General features: G+C 52.3%; 1 protein-coding gene across 2 annotated transcripts; it reads left to right on the top strand.

Annotated features, from left to right (window-relative positions):
* Positions 1-4,686: 4,686 nt before the first annotated feature.
* Positions 4,687-16,916, top strand: LOC122173201 (C-type lectin domain family 4 member F-like). Of its 2 annotated transcripts, XM_065598401.1 has the most exons (7): positions 4,710-5,184; positions 7,917-8,033; positions 12,043-12,150; positions 13,286-13,420; positions 14,458-14,609; positions 15,488-15,606; positions 16,504-16,916. In XM_065598401.1, the coding sequence occupies exons 1-7, from the start codon at positions 5,124-5,126 to the stop codon at positions 16,664-16,666; spliced, it is 855 nt and encodes a 284-aa protein (XP_065454473.1). In that variant the 5' UTR covers positions 4,710-5,123; the 3' UTR covers positions 16,667-16,916. The 2 variants fall into 2 exon arrangements, with proteins under 2 accessions (XP_065454474.1, XP_065454473.1); XM_065598402.1 differs by lacking the exon at positions 7,917-8,033 and having other exon boundaries at positions 4,687-5,184.
* The last annotated feature ends 4,775 nt before the right edge of the window (positions 16,917-21,691 follow it).

The following is a 21,691-nucleotide window of genomic DNA, read 5'->3' on the forward strand; positions in this document are numbered from 1 at the left end:
TAGACACTGCGGGTTACTTACATCGGCTGTTGATTGTCATTTATGGAGCAGTTGTATTGTGAGCCTCTGTGAGCGTGTAAACCACCAGACTGGAGAGGGACATTAACTGGTGTGACTTGCCGGTCTCCAGCAGAAGGTGTTACATCCTTCCCGACAGGAAAGGTTCATCGACACCAGACGGACTGTTGTGGGATGTGAAAGAGGATAAGATACGTTGGTTGTTCTGCCCTTCCCCCGGGAAGATGAATCATGAAAGTGGATTCTTCCGTCAGTTGGGTTCACAGCTCAGAGTACATGGCAGTTTCCTTTATGTTTTTCTCTTTTATTTAACTCTTTTTAAATGCTCTTTTCTTAACCTACTCATATATTAAATACACCTTTTAAATTTATCTCAAAATGTTTTCATTCTTTAACAACATGCCAAACTAACCCTTTAAAGACAAACATTGTTATTTTTCTTTAAGTTCTCTCTTTCTATTCTTTAACAACATGCCAAACTAGGCCTTTAAAATCATAGAATCATACAATCATAGAATATCAGAGTTGGAAGGGACCTCAAGAGGTCATCTAGTCTCCTTACTCAACCTCACCAAAAATCTGAGCACGGAGTGGGGAGCCAGGCAGATGCAGCCCTGCTGGGATTGGGGATCCTGGGCAGCAGCTGAGCTGGGAGCAGAGGCCAAGACCCTAGGGCGTAGCCGGGCTAAAGCTGGAGCTCCCCAAATTCTTGTCCATTTCACGGCTCCATGAATGACAACCAACTGCTGATGTGAGTATCCCGCAGTCTCTACGCAGACAATGTGTTGCCCTGACTACACTGATATAAGGTCTATGCCTGTCGTGGAGGTGGGGTTATTATGTCAGTGTAGTAGGGTACTTACATCGGTGGGACCAAAGCTGTGGTGTGTACACTGACATGAATACGTCGACGTAAGGCAGCTTACGTTGACCCAGCTCTGTAGTGTAGACCAAGCCAGAGGGTGAGATTCTGCCTTTTACTCACTATGAGAAATACTTTAATTTGCAGCTGGTCCCCTTCAAATGAATGAGGCTGCTTCTGGAGGAAGGTGTGGATTAGCATGGCAGAACCCAGCCCTACTGCAACAGGAGGTTTTTGTAAGCTAGCTTCCATCCTCAGCCAACGCGAGAAACATTTTCAGAGGAGGAAAGGGGGGTTTCCTGTTAAAACCAAGTTCTGCACCAGCCTAGCGTTAACCTCAAGCGAACATGCATTGGGGCTCTCTTTGTAGTCTGTGTGGCAGGAGATGTTTTCATTTGGGTTTAACCAAAAGATTCTAATTTTCATTAAAAGTCTTTTTCTCCATGCTAAGCAGTCCCCTGCAGCGCTCCTGAGCTCCGGATGGCCTCGTCTGGATGGGGAGAAACCTTTGCCCTTAACTCAAGCTAAAACCTCATGGAGACAAGGCAGGTCATATTTTTCATAGTAGTTGTTAGGCTCCTCCACAGGCTTTAACTTGACCTGGTAACAACTCATGTGAAAACTACACATGGCCTTGTCTTCACTAGGATTTTACCTCAAGTTCGTTAACTCAAGTTCTAGGTCCAGTGTTGTTCAACATCTTCAGTAATGACCTGGTGTTACCCGGCGTTCTTTCAACCCAAAGCTCTTGGTAACATTTACTCCGTGCGAGGTGGTGTCAGGAAATAAATCAGGGGAGACACGGCTGTCCGACCGATAGATGGCCGGCACAAGCAGGATAACACAAAGAGTCCCACCACCTCAAACTTTTCCCCTTTATTTATAATACAATGGCATGTCCCTTAAGCAAAATAGAGACAATGGATTTCAGGAAGGCAGATTTTGGGAAGCTCAGAGAGCTGATAGGTAAGGTCCCATGGGAATCAAGACTGAGGGGAAAAACAACTGAGGAGAGTTGGCAGTTTTTCAAAGGGACACTACTAAGAGCCCAAAAGCAAGCTATTCCGCTGGTTAGGAAAGATAGAAAATGTGGCAAAAGACCACCTTGGCTTAACCATGAGATCTTGCATGATCTAAAAAATAAAAAGGAGTCATATAAAAATTGGGAACTGGGACAGATTCCAAAGGATGAATATAGGCAAACAACACAGGAATGCAGGGGCAAGATTAGAAAGGCAAAGGCACAAAATGAGCTCAAACTAGCTACGGGAATAAAGGGAAACAAGAAGACTTTTTATCAATACATTAGAAGCAAGAGGAAGACCAAAGACAGGGTAGGCCCACTGCTTAGTGAAGAGGGAGAAACAGTAACAGGAAACTTGGATATGGCGGAGATGCTTAATGACTTCTTTGTTTCGGTCTTCACCGAGAAGTCTGAAGGAATGCCTAACATAGTGAATGCTAATGGGAAGGGGGTAGGTTTAGCAGATAAAATAAAAAAAGAACAAGTTAAAAATCACTTAGAAAAGTTAAGTATCAGAGGGGTAGCCGTGTTAGTCTGAATCTGTAAAAAGCAACAGAGGGTCCTGTGGCACCTTTGAGACTAACAGAAGTACTGGGAGCATAAGCTTTCGTGGGTAAGAACCTCACTTCTTCAGATGCAAGTAATGGAAATCTCCAGAGGCAGGCATATATCAGTGTGGAGATAACGAGGTTAGTTCAATCAGGGAGGGTGAGGTGCTCTGCTAGCAGTTGAGGTGTGAACACCAAGGGAGGAGAAACTGTTTCTGTAGTTGGATAGCCATTCACAGGGACATCCTGCTCTTCTAAAATGCATGCATCAGCAACTTCAACACAATTCTTATCAGGAAGGACATGGGGTCAAGCTGCCCTTTCTGTGGCACCCAAAACCCCTTCCCCTCCTTCCTTGGTTAAGCTAAGGCTGCTGCATGACCACTTTACGGCCTGCTGACTTGGCTGCTTTTAGCAATAAGCCATAGTGGTTTACTGGTTTGCCAAAATCTCCCCGTACACTGGGTGCAGGTATGGAGAGCAAACTGATCAAGTTTGCAGATGACACAAGGCTCGGAGGGGAGGGTTGCAACACTATGGAGGATAAGCTAGAATTCAGAGGGTTCTTGATAAATTGGAGAACTGGGCTACAGACAACAATCTGAAATTCAACACAGACAAATGTAAGGTGCTACACCTAGGGAAGAACAACCAAACAAACAAATACAGAATGAGGGGGCGGGGAAGTGGCTTGGCAGCAGCACTGCTGAGAAGGATCTGGGAGTTGTGGTGGATTAACCTTTGATTCCACACGTGCCCCCTCTTGTCCCATGTTACCTCCGGAGCAGTGAGCAGGTTCTGTCTCTTTGGACAGCAGATCTCCCACCTGTGGCTGGTCACACATAGGAAAATATGCAGATCTGGACAGATGCCCATAGGATAGGGCCGGCCTTCGGGACGGACGATGTGGGTGACTGCACAGGGTGCCACGGTCGAGGGGGGGAGGCATGGTCCGGAGGCAAGGAACAGACGCAGGCCTGGCTCCACACTGCCCCCAGCCTGCCCCTCACCGTGCTGCAGCTGGATGACGCTTGAGGGCCCACAACACAAGCGGGCCCAGGACACAGAGCAGGACTGCCATGGCTGGGGGCAGCCCAGGAGGGGAGAGGGCACAGGCTGGGCACAGGGGGCTGCAACAACGTGAATAATGGGGTGCTGAGAGCCACAGAACCGAACTGTAACCCTGCATGTGATAGAAACCGCTTCCAGCCAGGGGGTGCGGCAGCCCCCCTAGATCCAGCACCTATGGCCAGGCGCTGCTAACAGAGCGCTGTCTTCCTCTTCCTCCCCCACCTCCTTCCCCCGTTCAACCACCTCTCCTATCCACACTTCCACCTCCTTCCCCATCACCAACCAACCACCTCTCCCCTCCCTCTCCTTCCCCATCCACATGCCTTCCCCCTCCCCTCTCCTTCCCCCTCCAACTGCCTCTCCCATCCCCCTCCTTCCCCCTCCAACCGCCCCCTCCCACCCCCAGCTGCCCCCTCCAACCGCCTCTCCCCACCACCCCAATCCTTCCTCCCCTCCTTCCCACCTTTCATCAACTCACCTCCCTGCCTCTCCCCCAGGGTTCCCGAGATGGAGGGGATGCAGGGCTGTCGGAGGAGAAGAACAGGGGACGCTGGCAGGGGGGGAGGTTGGGACCAAGAATGAGGGGGCGGCCGGCCAGCCTCATGGGAGCTCAAGTCACCTCTGACTGACCTGCTTGTTTTGGGGCAGTTGGGTTTGTTTTTGAAAGGCAGGGTCGCATATTTATTTCATGAGACGTGGCAACTTTGGTTGGCTTTTACCCATCTGCCTTGAGGTGAAAGGCTCTGTAGGCCTTTACCAAAGCCCTGATCCACCGTTCCCCCTCCTAGTTCCTCAGACTGGTAAATAGATAGGGAAACTGAGGCACAGAGGGGTGAGGTAACTTGCCCGTGGTCTCCCAGTGAGTCAGGTGCAGAGCAAGGAATAGGAACCAGGGATTGTCAGGGACGGGAGCAGCGGGGACAGCTGCTGGCCAGCTCTCTGAATCACTTCACTGCTACACAACCTATAAGGCCATCTGCTCTTCCTGGGACCTGCCGGAGGAGCCACACCACTGGCTGGCTGCTGGTTCACCAGCCTGCTTCGAAGCCTGGCAGCAGCTGAGATCAGCGGCTGCTCAATGTGTATCTTGCTCCCTGCAGCTGTGCTTCCTCTTCGCCCAGTCCCTGCTCCGGCCGGCGCCCAGGCCCTGCTCCTGCTCTGCTCCAGCCCCTGCTCCCCTTCGGCTTCAGACATCTGGTTTGATGCCCAGCCCTGCCCCTGTCTCACTACACTGCTTGGCCCCCACTTCTGGCTTGGGCTTCTGTCTCTCTGGTACTGATCCCGGGCTCCACCTCTGGCTGAGGACTCTGCTGTACCCCCCACCCTGGCTCTGGCATTTGGCTTCTGACCCTGGGCCCATTTCCTGGATGCTGCCCACGCTGGACCCAGCTCTAGCCCATTGGCTGAACTCTCGCTTCCACCACTGGGGCTGACCGCACATGGCCCCGCTGGTGACAGGGTGGCTCTCACCACCAGGCATCACTTCCCATTTCTATTTCTGGGCCAAGGCAGCTGTCAGAGGGAGGCTGTAACCCAGCAAGCTGCTGAAAGGACCCACAGACCAGTGATCAGGGGCTCGGCTCAGCGTCAAGGCAGGAAAATGTCGAGGGAGAATATCTATGACAACATGGAGATGACGGAAGCTGATCCCCAGCCCAAAGGTAAGCACAAGAGGCTGCACCGGACCCTGGACTCCCACTGGTCTCTCCTTGGCTTTGCGGTCTCTGCAGAGCGTTCTGGGCAGGGATCGCTTACTCCACTGACCATGTCCCCAGAGCTCAGCCTGGTGCTGTCTAGACAGCCCCACGGGCAGTGGGCGAGGGTACTCGGTCAGTGCTTCCCAGTGCATTCTCTCCCCTGCCAGTCCTCAATGGGAGAAGGGCACAGGGGGCAGAGATGGGAGTCCCTGCACAGCATCCCAGCCTCCTGCTGGCCAGCGCAGTGCCATGGGCTGGCCATAAAAGCCATCCAGGGTCCCCCTCCCCAGCTCACTGCCACCATCAGCCTCTCCCAGGGGTTCTAGCAGGGTTCAAAAAAGAACTAGATAAGTTCATGGAGGACAGGTCCATCAATGGCTATTAGCCAGGATGGACAGGGATGGTGTCCGTAGCCTGTGATTGCCAGAAGCTGGGAATGGGTGACAGGGGATGGATCACTTGATGATTCCCTGTTCTGTTCATTCCCTCTGGGGCACCTGGCACTGGCCACTGTCGGCAGACAGGACACTGGGCTGGATGGACCTTTGGTCTGACCCAGTCTGGCCGTTCTTATGTTCTTATGTTTGGTTGGGCAGGTGTCAGCTGAAGAAGGGCCTGCTCCGGGGGTTGTTTATCCCCTTTGGTTTCAGTGCAGTCCAGATGCCGTGTGCCAGCTGTTCTGGTTTCAAACACATGAAAGACGCCCAGGAAGGGTCAGGAGACAGGCAGGGAGACGGGGCTGACGGAAGTGGAGGGTGCGGCCGTAGGCAGCTGCAGCTACACACGAGCTCAGCTAGGCTCTCTGCAGTGACAAAGGAAAACGCAAGGGAAATGTAGCCTGCGCTGGGTGACAGAGAAGCTCCTCCCAGAATCTGTTTCAGGAAAGGCTGAGAACTGTAAACTCAGTACATTAGTGAGAGGCAGCTTCACCCTTTGGTTAGAGTGAGAGAAGCCTCTTCTGCAATGTAAGCGGATTATCTGGGCATCTGAGTGTTGTCTGCTGGTTCCAGGAACCACACCCCATGGGGGAGCGGCGCTAGCTAATGTCTGAGGCCCACATCAGACAGGGAGGGGATGTGGCTAGGGGCGGCAGGTTTGTAAAAATTTTGGTGGTGCTCAGAACACCCAGAATCTGCCCCCCGCACCTGCCTAAGGCTCTGGGAGGGAGTTTGGGTGCAGGGGGTGTGAGGGGTCGGGCTCTGGGAGGGAGTTTGGTGGGGGAGGGGGTCTGGGACGGAGTTTGGGTGCAGGCTCTGGGCTTGTGCAGGGGATTCGAGTGCAGGAGGTGGGCAGGCTCTGGGAGGGAATTTGGGTGCAGAAGGGGGGAGAGGTCAGGCTCTGGGAGGGAGTTTGGGTGCAGGCTCTGGGCTGAGGCAGGGGGTGGGGGTGCAAGGGGGTGAGGGGTGCAGGCTCTGGGAGGGAGTTTGGGGGCAAAAGTGGGTGCAGGGGAAGGGTGGCGGTGCAAGAGGGAGTTTGGGGGGAGGGGTGCGGGAGATGCGGGTGCAGGAGGAAATTTGGGGGCTGGAGGGGGTGTGTGGGGAGGGGGTGTGGGTGCAGGCTCTGGAAGTGGGTGGGGGGTTCGGTGCTTACCTGGGATACCCCCTCTGGCAGTGGCTCCTAGGCAGGGCAAGCGGGGGTCTCCAGTCCCCAGGGACTGCCCCCGCAGCTTCCAATTGGCCGCAGGGGCATTGGGGGCAGGGGCAGCGCGCAGCGGCACAGCCCCACCCCAATGGGCTGCAAGGACATTCCGGCAGCCATGTAGAACGAGCACGCAGGAAGCTGTTCAGCCGCGCTGCGCTGCCGGGTGGCAGTGGGCACCCTTGGGCTGCTTTAAATGACCTGGGGGTGGCAGGCGGGGCCAGGAGACGTGCGGGGGAGCGCGCAAGGTGGAGGGGCAGGCAGGAGCCAGGCCCACGGGCCAGGAATATTCCTGGTGCCCGGTAGCACGGGCCCATAGAACTCACCGCCCATGGGTGTGGCAGGCTGAGACTTTCAGGGAGAGGAGAATCCGACTGTCTTGCGTCTCCAAGCAGCTGCCGTTCACCTTGGGGAGACCAAATCCAGACCACACAGAGCACACTTACTTCTGTCTACACATAGATCCTGGCTCGAATGCAGCTCTAGTCTTCTCCCTTTAATGTGCAGGGGAGACAGTCTTCTGGCTTTGCCCTGTGATTCGCCCCTTGGCTGCCTTGCAGTGAGGAGCCCAGCCTCCTGGGGATGGGTTATTAGACAGGGATGCTGGAGAAAGGCCCTTCTGAGCACACTGCTGCTGTCAGCCCCACTTTTCTCCTGCAAAGAATCATTTCCCCTCATTTCACTACCTCGTTGTTTTCATATTTCATAAGTTGTTTCAGGTTCCTGTTCTCATTTAAAAATACTCCTTTGGGCCTGGACTTCACAAGCCCTAAACTTCCCTCTCAAGAAATGCTGAGGCAGGGGGAAAGTCCTGCTCCCAGATCTCTCTCACAGGACCCCTGCCTGGCACTGGAGTCACTCCTGATTTAGGGAGGGTCGCTTTTCACATTGGAGTTCAGGTCGGTTCTGACCTTATTTGGCCTGATTCCGCTGTTGCTGTTAACCACAGTCAGGGAATAGGAGGCTGAGCAGTTATTGGATTTGGGGGATGGAGTTTGCTCGGTCAGTGGCATTTGAACTGTGACTTTCCATGGATACGTTTCTTCTTCTCCTTCAAGGAAATCCTCCCAAGACATCGGTCCCTTGGCGGCCCAGGGCGGGGGGCATCGTCACTGCTGTCCTTCTCCTCCTGAGTCTGGCCCTGGCCACGTCCCTCCTGGCTGTGACGCTTCTGTGTAAGTTCAACTGCAGCTCCAAGCCCAACGTTTGCCAACTTCCATACAGGCCAGCTGGGTCGACTGGGGGCGGGGACACCCCCACATTTCAGCCGAATATCGACCGTGTTTCCAGTCTGTCCCTCCAAATAAATCTCCTACTTCAGGGAGTTCGAATGGAGTTGTAAGATCTTGCCCTGCTGGTTTGATACTAGCACAAACTTTCTAATGCTAACGATGGTCAAGTTAGAGTGCGAGATTGTAAGGAGAGTTTGGGGGAGGGGCGGTGGCGTTCTGTTTTTGTGTTGTGTGGGGTTTTCTTTCTCCCTGAGAGGCGCTTAGGCGGGAAGGGTGTGACAGACACAGAGGCAGCAGTGGTAGTGACCCAAGCAATGGAAGAGACAATGAAGATGACCAGATGTGGAAGTTGTGGGATGTACATGATCCTAGAGCAGGTACCTGAAAAGAGCTTGTTTGTATAAAGTGCCGCGTGACAGAGCTGATGAAAGAGAAGAGCCGAGGTTTGGAGATGCAGGTGGAAATTATAGTTGAGTTTTGAAGGGGATTCGAGCAGATGATGGAGGGAAGGCGAGAGGAGGCTGAAGGGAAAACTCAAGACTGGCAGATCGAAGCTGGACTGGAGAACTCAGAGGGGAGACTGCTGGGTGCGTAAAGTGGCCAGTGGAAACGTGATGCTGAGAACTGGGTGGAGGAAAAAAACAGCTAGTGAAGGAGAAATAGAGCTCAGGAATAGGTTTGCTGAGTTTGAAGGCTTGCAGCAGGGAGTAGCAGAAAGTGGGAGGGCCAGGAAGAAGAGAAGAGCAGCAAGTCATAGAATCATAGAATCTCAGGGTTGGAAGGGACCTCAGGAAGTATCTAGTCCAACCCCCTGCTCAAAGCAGGACCAATCCCCCACTAAATCATCCCAGCCAGGGCTTTGTCAAGCCGGGCCTTAAAAATCTCTAAGGAAGGAGATTCCACCACCTCCCTAAGTAACCCATTCCAGTGCTTCACCACCCTCCTAGTGAAATAGTTTTCCTAATATCCAATCTAAACCTTGTTGGGGAAAGTTAGCATGAGTGACTCCATTTTGGTTTGGGCCCGCCATTAGCTAGAAGCGAGCACATCACGTACTGGAAAATGGGGAAGGGGAGAAAGGAACATCTGGAAACAGTAAAAGGAAGGAACGCCAGCTAATTCAGACAATATGGCCTTGAGGAGGAGGAGGAGAGGGGGCTTGTGCATGAGCTCGGGGGCTTGTAACGCTAGCCAGCACGAGGAAAATGCTTAGTTAGGATAGGTGAGAGACAAGTAAACGGCTTATTCATTGGCCAAAAGTTACGATGCACGAGGGTAGCATGCATTGCTAAAAGGTATATAATCTTTGTAACCGACAGTCTAGGTCCCCTCCTGATTAGCAGGGGGCACCTCACTTGAGTGAAATAAACCTATTATCTCTGTAATACTCTGCATTCGCGGACTTTATTCCTGTGCCTCAGCCTAGACTCGAACTGCGCGTGACCTATAGGTGTAATTTGCAACAATCTCCCCCACTGCAAGACGGGAGGGATCAGCAAGGAAAGCTACCTCTTGGAGATCAGAAAGTGCAGGGAAAAGTGAGAACTGCCAAGAGCCAAGCAGAGCTGGACCTTGCAAAAGGAATTAAAACCAACAGTAAACAGTTCTATAGCCATATAAACAAAAAGGGACTGCCAAAGATGGAGGATGTGTTGGAGATTGAAGATAATCTAGGCATGGGCAAATGCCTAAACAAATACTTTGTCTCCGTTTTTAATAAAGGGAATAGATAGTTTAGGGGTAGTGGCAGGCTGGCTAATGGGAACGAGGCTATGGAAGTAGATATTACCACATCTGAGGCGGAAGTCAAACTCGAACAGCTTAATAGGACCAAACTGGGAGGCCTGGATAATCTCCATCCAAGAATATTAAAGGAACTGGCATGTGAAATTGCAAGCCCACCAGCAAGGATTTTCAGTGAATCCATAAACTCAGGGGTCAGACCCAGTGACTGGAGAATTGCTAATGGAGTTCAATTTTTTTAGAAACAGGTAAAAAGTGATCCGGGAAACTACAGACCTTTTAGTTTGACCTCAAATGTATGCTATGTCTTCGAACAAATTTGGAAGGAGAAAGTAATTAGGGGCATAGAGGTTAAGGGTAATAGGGATAAAATACGACATGGTTTTACAAAAGGTAGATCATGACAGACCAACCTTCTCTTTCTTTGAGAAGATAATTTATCTTTTAGAGAAAGGAAATGCAGTAGATCTCATCTATCTGGATTTCAGTGGCGTTTGATACAGTTCCACATGGGAAATTATTAGTCAAATTGCTGTTAATCCCTACGTGCATGACCTTGCACTTTGCACTATTGAATTTCATCCCATTTCTACTACTCCAGGTTTCAAGGTCATCCAGCTCTACTCGTATGATATTCCAGTCCTCCTCCATGTTGGCAGTATCTCCCAACTCTGTGTCATCTGCAGATTTCATTAGGGCACTACCCTTTTTGTGCCAAGGTCGTTAATGAAAACATTAATAAGATTTGTCCCAAGATCGGTCCCTGAGGAACTCCACTAGTAACCTCCCTCCAGCCTGACAGTTCACCTTTGAGCATGACCCGTTGTAGTCTCCCATTTAACCGGGTCCTGATCCCCCTTTCAATGGGGTCGGGAAGGAATTTCCCCCCAAATCAGATTGGCAGAGACCCTGAGGTTTTTTGCCGTCCTCTGCAGCCTGGGGCACGGGTCACTTGCAGGTTTGAACTAGTGTAAATGGTGGATTCTCTGTAACTTGAAGTCTTTAAATCAGTAACTCAACCAGAGGTTATGGGCCTGTTACAGGAGTGGGTGGGTGAGGTTCTGTGGCCTGCAGGAGGTCAGATTATGATCATGATGGGCCCTTCTGGCTGTAAGGTCTATGAGACCTGTCTCTGCCTCAGTTCTCCACCTGTAAAACGGAGAGAGGAGACTTCCCTACTTCACAGGGGTGTCGTGTGACATTAAATAATATATTAAAGCCTGTGAGGTGCTCTGATACTGCAGTGAAAGGAACCAGAGGCGTACGACGGATCGCGGGAAAGGTTCCGCAGACACCACTTAGATCACAAGTCTGTTGATGATGCACAAGCTGGAAGAGAAGCTGCTCCCTGGGGCATCGCTGGGTTGGCCCTGCAGCACTAAGGGGAGTGAAGGCTGATTTTTAGGGACAGATGCTCTGCAGGTGTCAATCGAAGTAGCTCCTCTGAAGTCAGATTGACACCATCTGAGCAGCTGGCCAGTAGTCCTGCAAGCCCAGATCCTCAGGGCATTTGGGCTCCTGGTTTCCATTGGAATCACTGGGAGTTTGGGGCCTGAACACCTCTAAGGGTCTGGGCCTACAGTTAGGAGACAGGCCCCTGAGACACACCAGGAGCAGAGCTGTCAGGATGGTTAATAAGCACTTGGATGGCCACAGGGCCCAGAAGCTGCACCCAGGTCCTGCTTTCCATAGTGCTAGGGGCTGCACAAACACACAGGAAATGAGGTCATAGAATCACAGAACCATCGGGTGAGAAGGGACCGCAAGGGAATCCAGTCTAACCCCTGCCAAGAAGCAGGATTTGGTGTGTCTGACCCATCCCAGACAGACGGCTCCAGCCTCCTTTTCAAAACCTCCAGTGAAGGAGCTTCCACAACCCCCCGAGGCGTCTGTTCCATCGTCCTGCTGGTCTCACAGGCAGGAAGTTTGTCCTGAGATTTAATCTCAATCTGCTCTGCTGGAGTTTGTAGCTCCCTGCTCCAAAGAGCTGACGCCCTATGTTAAGACGGTGTAACATACACCAGGAGAGAGCCCCGAACGGGGCCTTGCCTTTGCCTGTGTCTCTCCTCGGGAGGGAAGGTTTCCAAGATTAAAATGAAAGAAGTCATAGAGAACAGACTCGCACTCGGGGCATATTCCTTCTCCGGGCCTGGCTGGTCTCCAGCCGCAGTTCAGTTCGGTCGCTGACCTGCAGACATGTGATTTCTAGATCTCCGGGCACAGAGCAAGCTGAAAGGGGTTGAAGAAGCGGTGCAGAAACTCCAAGTCTCTCTGCAGCCTGACAACGCCTCGGACGCCTCAGCAAAGGGATCGGACAGTAAGTCGCAGGACGAGGGTCTTAGGCATCAGGGTCGGCTCCCCTCCCTTGGCCTGGAAGCTGAGCACTCTCCGGCCTATAGGGATGGTGGGTGCCTGGCATCCTCCTACTCCCCTCCATAGACGTCCCTGCCAGGTGGTCCCGTCCCCCGTCTAATGAGCTGCTGCTCTGCCCATTCCTCTGCCAACGGAGGCTCTGTTCCCAGGGACGGGCGGCTGCTCCAGGTTCCCTCCTAGCTCCCTTCCTGGCAGTGGCAGGCTGGCTGCATCCGCCCCACGCTCCTAAGCAGGGTGACTAGTGGTCACATCTTCTGTCCTTTCCCTGTTGCTCCCTTCGCTCCAGAGTTTTCACCATGGCCCTGTATTGTCAGGATTGCATTCGCGGGACAGACGGATGCAGCTCATGAGACACACAGGGCCGAGTTCAGACCCTGGTGTAAGCAGGACGTCAGTGGAGCTGCACTCGTGGGTCTCAATTCCCCCCAGGCCCTGAGCCCCTCCTATGCTGCTCCAATAATTTGGGTAACAGCCACAGTCCCATTGCTGGAGGCAGAGCGCCCCCTTGTGGCCACGTGTCACAACGCTCTGTCTGTCTGGCCCAGGGCTGCACATACAAACCGGCCCATGGATCAGGTTATTCAGCGTCCAATCAGAGGATGGGCCTGAACTAAACCCCGGCACAGAACATGCCGGAAAGCTGGGCTGTTCAAAATCCCGGCCTGGAGCCCAGGGCCATGGCTCGGGTCCAGGGATGTTCTTGCAGCCCCAGCTCTGCCCCAGGCTGCAGGTGACCCACTCACAGCTCACAAGGTGGGAGCGATTGGGAAGAGGAGGCTGGGGAGATTTGGGGGGACAGGGCTAGAATTCAGGAGAGCTGGGGTCACTTCCCAGCTCCACTGCAAACTTCCTGTGTGATCTTGGGCACATCTCCCTGCACCTCAGTTCCCCAGCAGGAAAATCATCCTTTATTTCTCCCACCTAGAGTCGATTTTGAGTGTGAGCTGTTGAGAGCAGGGACTGTCCCCTCCTGTCCGTACAGCGCCTGGCACACAGGGGCCTGCAGGTGCTGCTCTACCACACGTGCTGATAATCCAGTGTTCTGCATCTCCACTGAAGTCGCTGTGACTTTCTTCTAGGTCTGCAGCTATTGGATGAAGCGCAGGCAGGAGTCCGGATGCTGAAAGCCCAGCTGGGTAATGTCAGTGCAGCGTATGGAGAAATCCAGATCCGTTCGGACGGTGCAGCGCGAGGAGCAGTGCAAGATGGCTGCAGTAAGTACTAGCTGCAGCGCTGGCTGGTGCCGTTTCTCCTGGTGCTGATGGTGAACGGAGGATTTCAGGCTCCAGGGCTGACAGCGCAGCGCCTTTCACCAGCACCGAGTTCTCGTCCATTAAACATCACCGGTGGCTGCACCTGGGCCCACACCGTGGTGATCAGTGTGGAGTTAAATTACACCCTGGGCCTGGTTAGCCTAATGGGAGCACCCAGCTACCAGCTCTTCTTAGATGCTCCAAACCCGTCAGCTCACAGGCAAGAAGTGATACTGGCATTTCAGCGTATGGGGCGTTACTTTCAGAACCATCACTGAGCCAGCGCCCCCGGCAGGGTGTTGGGGGAGATGTCAAAGTGCAAAACACCCGAGACCTTCACCACTTATGATCATTGGAAGATGTTGATACAGAACCAGGGGATGTTCCACCGTGGGCAGCTACATTCCCCCTCCTTTGGCTATCCAACTACAGAAACAGTTTCTCCTCCCTTGGTGTTCACACCTCAACTGCTAGCAGAGCACCTCACCCTCCCTGATTGAACTAACCTCGTTATCTCCACATTGATATATACCTGCCTCTGGAGATTTCCATTACTTGCATCTGAAGAAGTGAGGTTCTTACCCACGAAAGCTTATGCTCCCAGTACTTCTGTTAGTCTCAAAGGTGCCACAGGACCCTCTGTTGCTATTCCCCCTCCTGAATTCCCCCTGCCAGCTCAGCTGAACAGTGAGTCTCCCCGTTCCCATTACAGCCGTGCTGCTCTGCACTGGGACCAGCGCCCATACTCCAGCCCAGATGCAGCTGCATTTCAGTGCTGGGGGAGTGACCCCGTGGTGTCTGCTTTCTCCAGCGCTCTTTGGGATCCATCATGTAGCCACAAAAATTATTTATTGTGATGCTGGAGAATCAGGATTCAGAAGTTCCCTGAGCTTGGGGCAGCTGAAGGGCAGGGGAAATGCAGCACTAGAAACCCTGAGCTCCCTGCGTGTGTCCCTGTGACTTTAGCCCGGGCGTCTCACCTCAGTCTCTGCTCCTAGGTGACGTGCTGTCAAAGCTCTCCAGTGGCTGGAGGTTTTACGATGGGAACCTCTATTACTTTTCACAAGAAAGGAAGTCGTGGGACGAGGCCGAGCGGTTCTGTGTGTCTCAGGACTCGCACCTGACCTCTGTCTCCTCCGAGGCAGAACAGGTAAGTGCAGGATCCTCCTAGGGGCTTGGACAATGGGTCAGTGCCTTGTCTCATACCAGAAGGAGGTGGAAGGGGGCAGCTGACGTTGGAAACCATCGGAGAGGATGCCAAGCCTTGGAACCTCACTCTGGGGATTCACCCATCACTTTAAAAGCAGAGATGGGCAGACGAACAGTGCCAGGATCTGGATTTCCCAGAGTCTGGGGTTCTGGGGCAGGGGGGTTTGGGGTCAGGCTCATTTCTGATTTTCCCTACTTCCAATGTAGCATTTCCTGCAAACCCAATGACCTTTCCCAGTGAGCACCGTTTGATCCCTCTCCCCAGTCCTGAGCTCCTGCTGGACAATCTAGAAACCTCTATCTGGAGGGCTTGTGTGCAAGGGGCCATGCACCTCTCAGAGAATCCTCTCTCCCCACATGCCCACTGTAGCCCTCACCCCAGGCCTCTGGGGCACTTTCGGAGGACGAAAATCCCACCCTCCGGCAGGGCTAGACTTTGCACCCAGTTCTCTGCTCCGATCTTTGCCTCCTCCAAGGGCAGGGCGCTGGTGTGAACTCTGAGGTGCCCGTCAGTCACTGCCGCAGCCCAGCTCTGAGGGGCTGTGGGGGGAGTGTTCTGAGACAGGTCGCTGCTGTTAGCCCCAGGCAGATACAGATGCAGACACAGACACAGAGATGCTCCAGGACTCCCTCAGGGTCTCCCAGCTAGTCACTGTCAGCGTTGGGGGCAGGACACCGTGTCTCCCGCTGCCCAGTGCCCAGCTCACACCACCAGACGCCCTTTCCTCTCCCCCCAAATCTGTTCAGCCCAGGCAGCTGCGGCTGCATCCTGCAGCCTCTCTTGGGTGACCTGGACATGCTGCAAACTGTGTTGTGCAGGAGTTTCTCTCCAATGAGACCGAGGGAGAAGATCACTGGATTGGACTCACCGACCAGGAGACAGAAGGCAGCTGGCGCTGGGTGGATGGCACAGAATACAGAGCAGACGCAAGCAGGGGGTGAGTAAAGCTTGAGAGAAGTGATTATTTGTTACACGTTCGGTCACAAGCTCCTTCGGGCAGCGTCTGTACGGCCCCTGGTGTCTATTCAGCACCCGGCACAGCGGGCCCGATCCTGAGGGAGGCCCCCGGGCACTGCCACAACAGCAATGAATCCTCTCAGGAATTTCTGCTAATGCCCCTTTGCTTAAAGCAGGAGCCTAAACACAGAGCTTGTGTTCAGTGCCACTGAGACCCAGGGCCAGAGCCTCCCCTGGGGTAACTCGGCATTGACTTGAATGAACCACAGGGATTTACACCAGCTGAGGATCTGGCCCCAAGTCAACTCAGTACAGCCAGGTGAGTCTGGAGTGAGCGGCAGGTGGACGCTCTCCTTGGGATTGCACTGCGCTCTCCCCTCTGTCAGGCTGGGGAAGGGGAGGCTGTGGGGCCGGGGACATGGCCGGAGCCAGCTGCAGTCGGGGCAGTGACCTCAGTGGGCTGTGGACGAGGCCCATAAGCAGGGCCATGAGAAGTTAATGACTGACCCCCGCTGCCCTCTCTTCCCGTTCCTGCGTTCCCATCTCGGGGGTGCCTGGGACGTGCTGTGCCACGTGCTTTGGTTCTGGGCACTGAGATCGGAGTTGCTGCTGTCAGCATTTGGAGCCACAGACTGACTTGGGCTCTTTGCTGGCCTGTCAGGCGCAGGGCAGTTGCTACCCCGAGCCCTCAGAAGCCCTTCGTTACCATGGCCACAAGAGCTGTAGAGAACTCTGAGGGGTGGCCGGGGGGTGGATCGATTCACTGCGTCATTGCTGGGTGTCTTGGTCCCCTGCCAACCACATAGTCCACAGAGCAGAACTGAGCTCAGGAATTGGCTGTGGTTCTCCCCTGAGACATTAACACTCTGATCTGTAGGTTCTGGGAGGAGAATCAGCCAGACAACTGGCATCAGGGTACAGAAGGCCGAGAAGACTGTGTTGAGACCCGCACATTGGAGCTGAAGTGGTGGAATGATGCCAACTGCACTCTGCCTTCTAAGTGGATTTGTAAGCAGGCCCATGGACAGGCTGGGCTGTGACATGCAGGTCCCAGCACCTCAGAAAGCATCTCAATTTCCAAGCTATGGAGCATGTTTTCCAGCCACCTGCCGATGAGGAGCCCTGTGCACTGGAGGGGGCCGCATGGGATGTGCATTGCAGGATTGCCTTGTCTTGGTGTGATATTTCTGGCTGTAGCAGAGACACCTGCCCTTATGCCACTCAGTGTGGCTGGCTCTGTAATTTGTATGTTTCCAGGTCTGTCACTGAATAAAGTCCTTGGATCATGGAGTTACTGTTTCACAATCACCGAATAAATAATTATTTGCTTGACTTGAATTTCTAATTTTTGCACCTTTTGATCAGATGTTATGATGATGTCAGAACCATTTATACATACATTTAAAATGTCTACTTGTATGTGGTAAGCAAGATACGTTGCAAAATATTTTTGTTCCACCGAGGAGATAAATCCAGGCTCAGCTGGGACACCAACTTCAATAGCTCTTCGAATTCTCCTATTCCTGGCCCGCTGTGCCACGTATCAAAATATATCTGTCCCTTCCAACCCAACAGGAGCAGTTCCTCCCAAACTGTCACTTCCTTGGAAGGACTCAATCTGTTGTTTTTCTGCATCTCAGGCTCTTCCTCCAAGACTTGTAATATTTATTTCCAAGGGCATTTAGTACTGGGAGAAAGATGACAGCCCTGCGGATTGATGTCTACAGCAGGTAGCTCTGCCAATGGACCTCAACCAACATCCCCCCCTCCTCACTGGAGATGGGGCAGCTCCATCTCTGAGACCCACCCAGTTCTTAACCAATAAGCTACCAATAACGGTGGTTTGGGGGCAGCTCTCTACCGGGACCACAAGATTCTTTCCACAGAAGATGATGAACAGCAACCAGCTGGCAACAACCTTCAGCCATTACCTGCTGGAGTGGATTTAAATTGTTGACCGAGCTGCAGGGCCGGTGCATCCACTAGGCAAACTAGGCAGTCGCCTAGGGCACCAAGATTTGAGGGCACCAAAAAGCGGTGCCCAAAATGTCTGAGATGCTCACCCAGCACCGGCTAAATGTGTAACCCTCTTTGATCTGCTCCGGCCGGCCGGGAAGTGATGTAATTCCTCCTCCAACCACCGGGGGCGCTGCGCTGGCTGTTCCCCAGGGCCCCGCCCCTGCTCAGCCCCACACTCACTCCCCTGCGCTCTGCAGCAGGGCCGGGGCTGTACTCACCCGCGGGGGGAAGTGCAGAGACCCGGCCCCAGCCGCGCTGCCGGGGAGTGCTGGGGGGCAGTTCCCCCCTGCCCCCCAAGCCAGCTCCAACCCCCTGGAGGCCTGCCCCCCCCACGAAAGCCGTCCCCCCCACAGAGACCTGGGGCACACCCCCCTCATGGGGGGGCTGCCTAGGGCCCCAGAATATCTAGGGACGGCCCTGGTGCCCGCCACCTTGCCCGCAGCCAGCCCCACACCCCCTGTCTCCAGCCAACCCCGCACCCCATCTCCAACCAGCTCCGCATCCCCGGTGCCCTGCCCGAAGCCAGCCAGCCCCACACACCCCTGTCTCCAGCCAACCCCTGCCACACCCCCGCCCCAAGCCAGCCAGCCCCACACCCTGTCAGGTTATTCATTTATTTTCATTAAATATGTAGTCTAAATAATGAAATTAATAAATTATCAAGCCGAATATGTATTAAATATAATGAACAATGCAGTATTATGCAGTATTCATTTTTTAAAGTTTATAATAAGCGATGCTCTGGGGTCAGGGGTGGGGGTGGGAGGCGCAAGGTGGACGTTTCGTCTAGGGCGCAAAATATTCTTGCACCGGCCCTGCCTAGATGTGAAATGCTCTAGGCAGTTACCACTTGCCCAAAGCAACCTGGCCCTGGGTGAGTCGCCCTGCTATTGGTAATGCGTCTTACGTAGATTCCAAGGCTAGAAGGGACCATTGTGATCATCTAGTCTGTCCTCCTGTATAACACCGGCCAGAGACTGTCACCCAGTGACCCATCCATAGAGCCCATAGCTTGTGGTTGAGCTACAGCACGGATTCTAAAGAGCCATCCAATCTTGATTTAAAGACGTCAAGAGAAGGAGAATCCACCACATTGCTCAGTAAGTTGTTCCAATGGTTAATTGCTTCTCCGTATTCAGCATTAACTAAGCTCTGAGATGACAGACAGGGGGTCAGAGTCTTTAAAATACTCACATATTTTTGCTATTGTGTACATATTAAAGGAAAACAGAACAGCAAGTGAAGTCGACAGCACAGGTACCAAAAACTGCCCAATAAACAAAGAATTGCCCATTTCAGACACCTTTGAAAGGAAAAAAAGTTATTCTAAATTGGGCTGACCCTCATCCCAGCTATGCCCAACCTGCCCAGAACCTGCCCCAATAGCCAGAAGGCCATTAAAAGCATCCCCACGATTTCTGGAAGGAACAATGTCATGACACACTCCTTAAGGCTGCAACCCTCAGGCCAGGCTGCAATTAGATGGGGAAAGAATCCTGAGCTGGGTTTATACGCTGGGGGTCGGATTCTGGTCTCTCAGACACAGCAGTAACTCAAGACAATAGAATGAGACTGGTGTGAGAACAGAACCCGGCCCTTGCTTTTCAAAGTAATAGCCCAGTGCCAAAGCCAGCACGACTGTGTCTTGACAGCAGAGTGAGTCTCCTGCATCCCTTGGAAATTCTTCTCTCTTGAGGATGTGCTGAGAGCTGCAGCGGTAACTGCTTTCCTTCGGGACATGGGAGGGGCTAGTTTCCTTAAAGGGCCAGGAATTAGATTGGAAATTGGTTGTATTTGGCGTCGGGTGACCATATTTCCCGGATAAAAGAATGTTATTGTCTCAGTGGAGAATCAAAGCCACTTTCTGAGCTGGGTTCTGCTGTGCAGACTCTGTTGTGAGCAGGGAACCAAGATCCCCAGAAACAATGTGGCAAAACGTTCTGCCCCTTTATCTGCCCATTGCAGAGCTCGCTGGGATGAAATTCAATAGTGCACATGCAAGGTGCACTTAGGGACTAACAACAACACTAATCCCCATCTTCTCCAATTTGACTCATAATTACCCACGTGGAACTGTATCAAATGCCACTGAAATCTAGATAGATGAGATCTGCTGCATTGCCTTTGTCTGAAAAATCAGTTATCGTCTCAAAGAAAGAGATCAGGTTGGTTTGGCATGATTACCTTTTGTAAAACCGTGTTGTATTTTATCCAAATTACTGTTTACCTCTGTCCCTAACTACTTTCTCTTTCCAAAATTGTTCTAAATCCATGCATCAAATTGAGGTGAGACTAACAGGCCTGTAGTTTCCTGGGTCACTTTTTCCCCTTTCTTAAAAATAGGTACAATGTTAGCAATTCTCCAGTCACAGGGCACAACCCCCGCATTTATGGATTCATTAAAAATCCTTGCTATTGGGCTTGCAGTTGCAAGTTCCTTTAATAGTCTTGGATGGGGATTATTTGGACTCCCCGATTAGGTCCCATTAAGCTGTTTGAGTTTGACTTCCGCCTAAAAGGTGGTAATTTCTAGTTCCATATCCCCATTTCCATTAGCCACCCTGACACTCCCCCGAAACTCATTTCCCTTATTAAAATCTGAAGCAAAGTATTAGTTTAGGTGTTGGGCCATGCCTAGATTATCTTTAATGTCCACCTCATCCTCCGTGTTTGGCAATCCCACTCCTTCCTTCCTTGTTTCCTTTTTGTTTATATGGCTATAGAACCGTTTACTGTTGCTTTTAATTCCGTTTCCAAGGTCCAACTGTGCTTGGCTATTGACAGTTCACTTTATCCCTGCACTTTCTGATCTCCAACAGGTAGCTTTCCTTGGTGATCCATCCCATCTTTCATTCCTTGTAGGATTTCTGCTTTCTCTTAATCACCTATGTGAGACGCTTGTTCATCCAGCCTGGTCTGCAACCCTTCTCTAGGAAGTTTTTCCCCTTGCTTGGGATGCAGGCTTCAGGGAGCTTCTGCAACTTTGACTTAAAGTAATTCCAAGCCTCCCCCACTTTCAGATCCTTGAGTTCTTCAACCCAGTCCATTCCCCTCGTTCATTGCCTTAATATTTTGAAGTTTCCTATTTTGAAATCAAGGCCCCTAGTTGCAGACCTACTTTTGTTTATCCTTCCATTTAGTTGAAAATGAATTAGCTCATGATCACGCAAACCAATGTTGTCCCCTACAACCAGTTCTTCTCCGGAGGTCCTCCCTACTCACCAACACTCAGTCTAAAATGGCATCACCTCTTGTTGATTTGGTGACTATTTGGTAAAGAAATCTGTCAGCTCTCACAGCCTGGAAAGTGTGGGCCCTACCTATTGCATCACCTTTACTTTTATTTCTGTCTTTCCTGAACAGCACTTATCCTTCAGTACTTGTACTCCAGTCCTGCCTACTATTCCACCATGTTCCTGTTATCCCTGTAACATCTGGTTTCACTTCCTGCACCAGTAGATCTAGTTCCTCCATTTTGTTCCCCAGACTTCTTACATTGGTGCACAGACATCTTAATTGTTTCTGCTCGGCTTCGCCCAGATTCCTCACCCGATTAGGTACAATCACTTTATCGCCCCCGTGACTGTTAATGTCATTCCTATGGGCACTATCTTTCCTCTTGTTGGTCCTTCTCCTACCTTCTGCTGTTCCTTTCTCCACTGCTGTATCCGCTCTTACTTGATTTTCCTCCCACTCAATGTTAAAATCAGGGCTGGAGATTACATGAGCATCTCCCATCTCCCCTGAATTCCTTCTTTAAAGCTCTTTTAATCGGTTGTGCCACCCTCCATCCCAGAATCTATTTCCCTTCCTACCCAGCCGGAGTCCGTCCCATGAGAACAGACCTCTGTCCATGAACGCCTCCCAGTGATCGAACATCCCAGAGATCCTTATAGCGCCACTGCCTGAGCCGTGCATTGATCATCATCGTCTTGTCCCACCGTCGCTCTCCCCCTCTGGGGACATGTGTGTTGTCAGGACAGAGAAGACAGAGGCACCAGCTCTTCACCTGCTGTAAATTGGTGCAGCAGCTTTGCTCCAGTGGA

Source organism: Chrysemys picta, chromosome 5 (genome assembly GCF_011386835.1).
Source record: "Chrysemys picta bellii isolate R12L10 chromosome 5, ASM1138683v2, whole genome shotgun sequence".
Lineage (NCBI taxonomy): Eukaryota > Metazoa > Chordata > Testudines > Emydidae > Chrysemys > Chrysemys picta.

What these genes read in the sequence shown, in the direction of transcription:
- LOC122173201 (XM_065598401.1), top strand. Translation starts at nt 5,124, where the DNA reads ATGTCGAGGGAGAATATCTATGACAACATGGAGATGACGGAAGCTGAT. An exon ending in CTCAGCAAAGGGATCGGACA is followed by an intron (nt 12,151 to 13,285) that starts GTAAGTCGCAGG and finishes ACTTTCTTCTAG; the next exon opens with GTCTGCAGCTATTGGATGAA. An exon ending in AGCAGTGCAAGATGGCTGCA is followed by an intron (nt 13,421 to 14,457) that starts GTAAGTACTAGC and finishes CTCTGCTCCTAG; the next exon opens with GTGACGTGCTGTCAAAGCTC.